The sequence below is a fragment of the Saccopteryx leptura genome, chromosome 8, assembly GCF_036850995.1.
Source record: "Saccopteryx leptura isolate mSacLep1 chromosome 8, mSacLep1_pri_phased_curated, whole genome shotgun sequence".
Classification (NCBI taxonomy): domain Eukaryota; kingdom Metazoa; phylum Chordata; class Mammalia; order Chiroptera; family Emballonuridae; genus Saccopteryx; species Saccopteryx leptura.
In genome coordinates this window covers 27,332,128-27,342,749 of record NC_089510.1, presented here as the reverse complement: position 1 = coordinate 27,342,749, position 10,622 = coordinate 27,332,128, and the positions used below count along the sequence as shown (strand labels likewise).

Sequence of the window (10,622 nt, the reverse complement as noted above, 5' to 3'; positions counted from 1 at the left end):
AAGGAGAGAGGGAGGGGCGGAGAAGCAGATGGGTGCCTCTCCTGTGTGCCCTGGCCGAGAATCGAACCCAGGACTCCTGCACGCCAGGCAGATGCTCTACCACTGAGCAAACCGGCCAGGGCCTATGTATGGTTTTTAGAGCCACGAGACTGGATGAGATCACTAAAGGAGTGAGTTGATAGAAAAAAACCAATAGAAAAGGGGGATCAGAAAAGAGGACTGAGGCATAAGGACGAGAGAGGTAAGAGGAAAACAGGGTAAAGTATCCCAGAAGGCAGCTGAAGAAACTGTTTTAAATGGGAGGGAGAGATGGGGTCAATGTTTCCAATAGATCAATTCAGTAAGATAAGAACTGAGACTAGGGCCTGGCCGGTTGGCTCAGTGGTAGAGCATCGGCCTAGCGTGCAGGAATCTCGGGTTTGATTCCCGGCCAGGGCACACAGGAAAAGTGCCCATCTGCTTCTCCACCCGTCCTCCTCTCCTTCCTCTCCCACAGCCAAGGCTCCATTGGAGCAAAGTTGGCCCGGGCGCTGAGGATGGCTCCATGGCCTCTGCCTCAGGCGCTAGAATGGCTCTGGTTGCAACAGAGCAACGCCCCAGATGGGCAGAGCATCGCCCCCTGGTGGGCATGCCAGGTAGATCCCTGTTGGGTGCATGCGGGAGTCTGTCTGACTGCCTCCCCGTTTCCAACAAAAGAAAGAAAAAAAAAAAAAGGACTGAGACTAGACCATTGAAGGAACATCCCCCATGTTGCTGAAGGACGAGTACTGTCAATGTGCCATGTCATGTGAACTGTGGATCTCTGAGTTATAAATAAAATGTTTTCCAAACTCAGCACAGAACACTTTTTTCATAAAATATCTCCAGTGTATCCAAAACTATGTTGGGAAATGTTGTATAGTGACATTAAATGAAGAGTGTAGGCCCAGGTAGCAAAGAGTGCTAGGTCAAGGGCTTGGGAACCAGGATCTCATGATAACACTGAGGTGGAAAATAAACTTGACCAGAGCGGAGTCCTGCAGCAGCCAAAGTAACAGTAAATTAAAACCAGCAACTTGTCTTAAGTTTCTTCTGTTGGCTGGCTCTTTGTAGAAGAGGAAAAGGTTACTGGCCCAGGAACATCTGAAAAAAGTGGTTAAAATTCTTTAGCCAGTAGGCAAATTAAAATTAAAACCAGGCCTGACCTGTGGTGGCGCAGTGGATAAAGCGTTGACCTGGAAATGCTGAGGTCGCCGGTTCGAAACCCTGGGCTTGCCTGGTCAAGGCACATATGGGAGTTGATGCTTCCAGCTCCTCCCCCCGTCTCTCTCTCCTCGCTGTCTCTCTTTGTCTCTCTGTCTCTCCTCTCTAAAATGAATATATTAAAAAAAACCCAAAAAAAAAAAAAAAAAAAATTAAAACCAGACATCTAAACTGATCAGGCAGTGGCGCAGTGGATAGAGCGTGGGACTGGGATGCGGAGGACCCAGGTTTGAGACCCCGAGGTCGCCAGCTTGAGCGCAGGTTCATCTGGTTTGATCAAAGCTCACCAGCTTGAGCCCAAGATTGCTGGCTTGAGCAAGGGGTCACTTGGTTTGCTGTAGCCCCCCATCAAGGCACATATGAGAAAGCAATCAATGAACAACTAAGGTGCTGCAACAAAGAATTGATGCTTCTCATCTCTCTCCCTTCCTGTCTGTCTGTCCCTCTCTCTGACTCTGTCACAAAAAACAAACAAACAACAAAACAAAAACTAGGACATCCATTGGATTGAGTAACATCTAAAAGCCTGATAATACTAATGTTAAAAAAGATTTTAAGAAATGAGAAGTCTCATTCACTTCTAGTGGGGTTGTAAACTGGTACAATCACTTTAATGTATCTAGTAAGTTTGAAATGTGGAAATTGTTCAGCCTAGCAATTTTGCTTCTAGGTATCTACTCTAAAAAGCTCTTACACAAGGCCCTGGCCGGTTGGCTCAGTGGTAGAGCGTCGGCCTGGTGTGCAGGAATCCTGGGTTCGATTTCCAGCCAGGGCACACAGGAGAAGCGCCCATCTACTTCTCCGCCCCTCCCCCTCTCCTTCCTCTCTGTCTCTCTCTTCCCCTCCTGCAGCTGAGGCTCCATTGGAGCAAAGATGGCCCGGGCACTGAGGATGGCTCTGTGGCCTCTGCCTCAGGCACTAGAATGGCTCTGGATGCAACAGAGCAACGCCCCAGAGGGGCAGAGCATCGCTTCCTGGTGGGCATGCCGGGTGGATCCCGGTCGGGCGCATGCGGGAGTCTGTCTGACTGCCTTCCCGTTTCCAGCTTCGGAAAAATGCAAAAAAAAAAAAAAAAAAAAAAAAAAGCTCTTACACAGTGTACAAGAAACTACAAAAATTTACTGCAGGCCTGTTTATAATAGATTATTTATAATAGAAAAATAAGAAATAATGTCTATCTACAAAAGAATGAATATATAAAATGTTATATATCCACAGAATGAAATAACATGTAGCAGTTAAAAATTAATTAGGGCTCTATCTATCAACATAATAAATCTTTATATTAATTGAGAGAAAGAGTAAGTTGTAGAAGTAAAAGTATAATGTAATATTATACAGTTTTTTAAAATGTGCAAAAAATTTGTACATTATTTATGAACGCATATACCATAATGATAAACACTAGATAGAGGATTCGTGAGAAGCAAGGATTTATGACTTCATTCTGCATATTTGTAATATTTTATAATAAACATATATTTTTAATAATTTTTTTGGTTTTTTTAAATTTTTTTTACAGAGACAGAGAGAGTCAGACAGAAGGACAGATAGGGACAGACAGACAGGAACGGAGAGAGATGAGAAGCATCAATCATTAATTTTTCGTTGCAACACTTGAGTTGTTCATTGATTGCTTTCTCATATGTGCCTTGACCATGGGGCTACAGCAGACTGAGTAACCCCTTGCTCAAGCCAGTGACCTTGGGTCCAAGCTGGTGAGCTTTTGCTCAAACCAGATGAGCCTGCACTCAAGCTGGTGACCTCGGGGTCTTGAACCTGGGTCCTCTGCATCCCAGTCCGACGCTCTATCCACTGCACCACCGCCTGGTCAGTCTTTTTTTTTTAAATTTTATTTATTCATTTTTAGAGAGGAGAGAGAGAGGGAGAGAGAGGAGAGAGAGACAGAGAGAGAGGAGGGGGGAGGAGCTGGAAGCATCAACTCCCATATGTGCCTTGACCAGGCAAGCCCAGGGTTTTGAACCGGCGACCTCAGCATTTCCAGGTCGACGCTTTATCCACTGCGCCACCACAGGTCAGGCTGGTCAGTCTTAAACATATATTTTAAAGAGAAAAGACATGCCTAATAAACATAGAAGAAGGTTTTAATGCCTGGGATAAGAGAAGATGTAACCCAAGTCATAAATTAATGTGATAAAGCTATCACACAGGATACAAGGTGTTAAGGAGACAGAATAATTTGAGGAAATTTTTTTTCTTTAAAGATGCTGCAATTAAGAGTTGAAGCTTCTTTTTTTTTTAAGACTTTATTCATTTTAGAGAGGAGAGAAAGAGGAGAGAGTAAAAGAGAGAGAGAGAGGGAAGAGGGGAGGAGCAGGAAGCATCAACTCCCATATGTGCCTTGACCAGGTAATCCCAGGGTTTTGAACCGGCGACCTCAGCATTCCAGGTCGACGCTTTATCCACTGCACCACCACAGGTCATTAAAGAAATTTAAGAATTCCCTTCTCACTATACTTCTGGGAAGAAAATAGCATTCTTCTTAAGCCCTCGTTAACAGTCCAGCTCTTGCTATATTACTTCACTTGTGATAGTCTACAGAGCAATTTAATTTCGCTGGCATGCTCATTCATTGATACCTTGCATATATAGAGGGAATACTTCTCTATGTATGCAAAGTGCCTTTAGGAGAGTATGTGCTCAAGACTTATTTTTTAGTTGTCAAGATGCTTACAGTATTAAATCTAAAATTAAACCACTTTTGATAGCGATGGAATAATCATTTAAAAATATACTTAATAGTTTGACAAGAGTAATAGTTTATATTTCTTTTGTTTGTACTATAGCAATCTGTATGCATTTAGAGAGGAAGGTTTCCTTTCTGGATTAGAAAGGAACCCTGAGATAAAGGAAAAGGTCTTCAAATGTGTAATTAAAATTAAATTAATCATCTTTGTTCTCAGTAAGCATATTACTTTGCCAAATCATTAAATATATTCCAATGATATTGTGTTGGATTAAGGGGATTTAATGACTAGCCTCCCTTCCTTGTCCGCCGGGGACTGCAGCTGAGAGTTCATTGCTCCTCTCTGAAGACCCTTCCCTGGTGGGGGGAACCGGAGGATATAAACTGAAAATGAAAAAAAAATCTGCTTTGTTTTTCCTAAATTGCTGAAGATCCAGACAGATGTCTGCCTGTAGGTGATGTGAATTCAATTCACTAAAACAAAAGACCGGCACTGCAGGCCACGTCTCTTAGTTCCTTGATGCCTTCTACCTGGCACACTATTCTGTAAGAGGCACAGAAGCAGAATTGATAACTGTATTGGTTGCATCCACCTGCAAGCCAGAAGAGATGGTCCTGGCCGCCCTGTCGGTCCTCACCTGCATCTGGATCGCTCTGCTGCCCGATGCCTGTGCTGCTGCTGCAACCCAGAGGCCCCGCCAGCCCTGTGCCTCGCCAGTGGGACGAGCCCGGTAAGCTCTCCATAGGGTCGCCTATGCAGTTACCGCCCGGGTTCTCTCCCCGGCTGCCTCAGACCACGGGAAACCTAGAAACGAATCTGTAACGGTAGCACCTCTTTGTGGGTGGTGATTATCTCTGGAGATAGAATTCACTCATAAATATAAACCGCCTCTGATAGCGTCAGAAGGAGCCGACTCTGGGATCACTGCTGGCATTTGTTTGTTTGTTTTTGGAAACAAAAGATAAAGGGCTCACATAAGCATCTTTTTATTTAGGGAATGTATTTCTTCAATGATTAATACATTCATTTTTAATGCATCACTGAGGAAACTTTATGTTTCTTCAGATTTTTGTGTCTGAGTGTTAGTCTAACCAGCATCCAATGTCAAGGACTTGTAAAGGTGTATAGGTTCATATATTGATGAGATAATGTTGAAAGGCATTAAAGCCCTTTGTTGTCTTTCAAGAACAGTTTCCATACCTTTGAAACATCATTGAACGTCAATACATCATCATGTATTATCTAGCATCAATCACTGAGAGCACGTTTGGACAGGCTGGTAAGAGAGCACAGCTAACAACTAGGGTGACCAGTGCCTCCCAATTTGCTGAGTATTTTGTGGGTTTAGCACTCAAGTCTCAGGAATCCCTTCTGTCCCAGGCCGGAACACCTGTTTCCTGATTACCCATGCGCCCTTAACAACCAAGAACTACCTCCTGTCGGGGAAAAGCTTTTCACCACACACAAGATTTCCAGAAGGTCCCAGTCGAAGAAACTGAGGAATGCAGGTGAATAATACCTTGTTTTCCCGAAAATAAGACATCCCCCCAAAATAAGACCTAGTGCAATTTTTTTCAAGCTTAGAAATATAAGGCCTCCCCTGAAAATAAGACCTAGCGCGTCTTTAGGAGCAAAAATTAATAGAAGACTCTGTCTTATTTTCGGGGAAACAGGGAACCACCCAGACAACCTTGGCAATCAATGGGGTGACAGACGTTTCAGCCAGATCGCCCTCACGGCTTGAATAGTTATGAAGCACTCACAATAAGGTCAGGAAAGAGGACAGGAAAACTAAGAGATCCTCTGAAGCCTCAGGGGTACCGACCCAAACCAAAGAGGTGTGGGATGAGGGAGGAAGAGGTGACTGGATTCCTGACTCCTGGTCTGCTCTGGAAGGTCCAGGGCCTCCCACACCTTCCTCGGGGCGTCGTCTTCCACACCCGGGTCTGAGGCGGCAGGAACGCCTGCCCGGGTCTGAGGCGGCAGGAATGCCTGCCCGGCTCAACCCCTTTCTGAGTCTCGTTCCAGGCAATTAGGCAAGGCAGTATTTGGGAGATGTGGGGCATTCCACCAGACTATATATTTTTTCAGGTTGTTTATAACATCTGTATAGAATATTTTATCTAATTAAAAAATATGTGGAGCCTGACCTGCGGTGGTGCAGTGGATAAAGCGTCAACCCGGAACGCTGAGGTTGCTGGTTCGAAACCCCAGGCTTGCCTGGTCAAGGCACATATGGGAGTTGATGCTTCCTGCTCCTCCCCCTCTTCTCTCTCTCTCTTTCTTTCTACTCTCTTTCTCTAAAAATGAATAAATAAATTCTAAAAAAAAACAAAACCCCAATATGTGGCGAATGTTTAAGACATTATTTAATACTCAAACAGGAGATGTGTCCGGTTTGTTTGGTGAATGCATAGATGAGAAGGTCGTCACAGGAGCTAACCCACCCCACTGTCCCACTCTCAGTGGCAGACTTGCTGCATGAAAATTTACCACGTGTATTTTCAAAGTGTTATTGAAGGTGCAAGAGGAGAACATTGCTCTTTGTAGAGGAGTAGGGATTGTCTACTTATGTTAGACGTTCACGTCGTTAGACCCTGTTTCAATAACGAGGGGACCTCAGGGTCTCTGCCACGTGGGGCCACGCATGTTTATTCACTTCTGTGTATCCTAGGCGAGGTGCCCCTTTCAGCAATAAGTGAGAATGTGAGTCATTCAATTTAGGTCTGTTGTTTAATTCTTCATAGAAAAATCCTCTAGGTCCCGAGGAATTGAGTAAACCACTAACCCTGGTTCAGAAGTAGCCGCTTAGGAGGAAAGCCAGGCATTGTCCCTGAGTGAACAGTGTTACCCAGCCGGCCAGTTTCTGGGCTGGCACTTGGCACATTGTCACACATATTTTAAGGCATTTTGACAAAAAATACAGAAATTACTTTATAGGGTAGTTTCTGGAGCAAGGAGCCCAGGATTCTCCAGACCTTCCTGTGTGGATAAATGCTATGAGGTTCTTTGCCCCACAGCTAGTCTGATTATTAGTAACTGAAGAAGTAATGAATGATCTAATTAATACTCCAATCCTTCATAACACAAGAGAACTAATAGAATAAACATGGACGAAAGGTATGATCTTCCTTTGAAAATTATTAAGTAAAATTTTTTGCATTACCTCACATTATTTGCATTATTCGGATCCAGTTTTCATCTAGTCAATCAGACCCTTAAATGTTTTGCTATTAATAACTTTCATTCAGACTATAATTTTACACTTTACCCTCAATGTTTTAACTAAACATTTTTAAAATTTTTACATCTAAATTCTCCCTTTGTTTCTTAAAAACAAAATGGGGGTGGTAGTGGTGAGTAAACTCAGTTATGGCAGATGAAAAATTTTCCTGTTTTGCCTAGGGAAGAGATTTGGCTGTTCAGGGATGCAAAGACGATTAGATGTATAGACTCATTGAATATTAATTCAACAATTGTATTGAGTGCCTTTTATACTCCATCTTCTGTGTTGGTGGTTAGGGATAGTAGAGGGGAAATGCACTGTCTCTGGCCTTAAGAATAATGAGCGGAGTGTTGAGTCTGCTTAAATTGGCTGGCAAGAACCACCTGTTAAATTTTTAGGAAATTTTTAGCTGGCTGTTAAAACAAACATTATTAAAATTAAATTATATAAACATACATTAAATAAATTGTTTTTATTTTTTTAATTGATTTTTTTAGAGCTAGAGCAGGAGAGAAAGAGAGAAACATCGACCTGTTGTTTCACTTATTCATGCCATCATTGGTTGATTCTGGTATGTGCCCTAACTGGGGACGAAATCCTTAACCTTGGCATGTTGGGATGATGCTCTAACCCAGGGGTCAGGAACGTATGGCTCGTGAGCCAGATGTGGCTCTTTTTTTAATATTTTTTTTACAGAGACAGAGAGAAGTCAGAGAGAGGGATAGATAGGGACAGACAGGAACGGAGAAAGATAAGAAGTATCAATCATTAGTTTTTCGTTGCACATTGTGACACCTTAGTTGTTCATTGATTGCTTTCTCATATGTGCCTTGACTGCGGGCCTTCAACAGACCGAATAACCCCTTGCTCGATCTAGTGACCTTGGGTCCAAGCTGGTGAGCTTTTTGCTCAAGCCAGATGAGCCCGCGCTCAAGCTGGTGACCTTGGGGTCTCGAACCTGGGTCCTTGCGCATCCCAGTCCGACACTCTATCCACTGCACCACTACCTGGTCAGGCAATGTGGCTCTTTTTTTTTTTTTTTTTTTTTTTGTATTTTTCAGAAGCTGGAAACGGGGAGGCTGTCAGACAGACTCCTGCATGCGCCCGACCGGGATCCACCTGGCATGCCCACCAGAGGGCGATGCTCTGCCCATCTTGGGGCGTCGCTCTGCCTCAATCAGAGCCACTCTAGCGCCTGAGGCAGAGGCCACAGAGCCATCCTCAGCGCCCGGGCAAACCTTGCTTCAGTGGAGCCTTAGCTGCGGGAGGGGAAGAGAGAGACAGAGAGGAAGGAGAGGGGGAGGGGTGGAGAAGCAGATGGGCGCTTCTCCTGTGTGCCCTGGCCAGGAATAGAACCCGGGACTCCTGCACGCCAGGCCGACGCTCTACCACTGAGCCAACCGGCCAGGGCTATGTGGCTCTTTTGATGGCTGCATCTGACTTGCAGACAAATCTTTAATAAAAAAAAAAAAACATTAAAAATATAAAACATTCTCATGTATTACAATCCATTCATTTCCTACCGCTCATGTTCATGGTTGCGGGTGGCCTGAGCCAATCACAGCTGTCCTCTGGGGCAACACCAAATTTTTATTGGATAATACGTAACATACACGGGTCGTTGTATGGCTTTCATGGAATTACATTTTAAAATATGTGGGGTTCATGGCTCTCTCAGACAAAATGTTTCCCGACCCCTGCTCTAACCAACTAAGCTCCCTGGCCAGGGCTAAATAAATTATTTTTTAAACTAAGATAATAAATACTTAAAACTAACTACTTCCTTACTAAATTTCACTATTACCTATTGTTTTTGAGAATATTTACATCTGTATGGTAGAAATATTATACTATACCATACCATCCTATCTTTTCCTATTCTGTCCTATAAACTATAGTATACTACAATAGATTATTGCATTATGTTATGTTATATTATATTATATTGTATTATATTACATTATATTATATGACACTACACTATGGGCTGTGCATATCTCTGTCATATCAGTAGCTTAAAAGTAGCCATGGTGGGAGTATTTACATCATGGAAATCAGCAAATACTACACATAGGGCTTTTTTCCCTCCTGGAGAGCAGCTCGTTAAACATTTACCAGCACATGTATGAACCTAATGTAAAAGCCAAGCGGGTCCTAGGGATGCAAATGCAAGTAGGACAGAAGAGAGACTGCTTCCGGGGGAAATGGCGGCTCAGGTCCAGCGTCCTTTTGTCATAAGAGAACTTGAGGCCAGAGTTGCTAGATTTTCTAATTTTGAAGAAGAAGCAGGGAAATCAGATTTTCATGTGAAGTTTTCCAGTTTAGTACACCAGATGGGCTATCCAAAAAAGTATCTGAAGACCAGTTCCTAATGTGGTCCAGTTTCTTCATTTCACAGGTGAGGAATCTGAGACCTCATCACGAAGCTCATGATCTGCTAGAGCCCTAGGTCAGACTTAGGGGCTACTGCGATCTCCAGTGGGTCATACACTGGCAGCCCGTGCGCGGAAATGTGCGTCTGCATAGGTTTTTCCTCTATGGGAGGTTGCTGACTAAAGTTAGGCATGGACTCCCAGAATTCAGGTGTTCAGGAATCAAAGTCACAGATTCTTCTGGATAATGCACCATGTCCTCTCTATGAAATCTCAAAAGCATCAGGGACTTTGTATAAATATTGGATCCAGAATTATGAAGGCCTTCTTAGTGATCAAAACTTAGATCAACTATCAATAATTTCCTCATTATTTTACTGCATTTTGTGCATTTGCATCTATGTAGCCTAATAAAAACATTTTTACTTCATTATACATATTAAAAATATATATATATATATTTTTTACAGGGACAGAGAGAGAGAGTCGGAGAAAGGGACAGATAGGGACAGACAGACAGGAACGGAGAGAGATAAGAAACATCAATCATCAGTTTTTCGTTGCGAAACCTTAGTTGCTCATTGATTGCTTTCTCATATGTGCCTTGACCATGGGCCTTCAGCAGACCGAGTACCCCTTGCTCGAGCCAGAGACCTTGGGTCCAAGCTGGTGAGCTTTTTTTTTTTTTTCTCAAGCCAGATGAGCCTGTGCTCAAGCTGGCGACCTTGGGGACTCAAACCTGGGTTCTTTCGCATCCCAGTTCGATGCTCTATCCACTGTGCCACCGCCTGGTCAGGCTATTTTTATTTTTTAGTGGGAGAGAGAGACAGACAGATAGGAAGGGAGAGAGATAAGAAGCATCAACTTGGGGTTGTAGCACTTTTTAGTTGTTCATTGATTGCACAGGTCAAGACCTGTGATCTCCAGCCGAACCAGTGACCCCTTACTCAAGCCAGTGATCTGGGGTTTCAAGCCAGTGACCATGGGATCATGTTGATGATTCCACACTCAATCCAGCAACCCTGCACTCAAGCTGGTGAGCCTGCGCTCAAGTCAGATGGGACCTTGCTCAAG

General features: G+C 43.6%; 1 protein-coding gene across 2 annotated transcripts in view; it reads left to right on the top strand.

Annotated features, from left to right (window-relative positions):
* The first annotated feature begins 4,271 nt into the window (after positions 1-4,271).
* The window catches only part of GABRR3 (gamma-aminobutyric acid type A receptor subunit rho3), a 74,820-nt gene continuing 68,469 nt past the window's right edge, over positions 4,272-10,622 (top strand). For both annotated transcript variants that reach the window (XM_066347197.1, XM_066347196.1), the window contains exon 1: positions 4,272-4,680. In XM_066347197.1, coding sequence (XP_066203294.1) covers positions 4,559-4,680 — 122 coding nt within the window. In that variant the 5' untranslated portion in view covers positions 4,272-4,558. The remainder of the gene's footprint in view (positions 4,681-10,622) is intronic.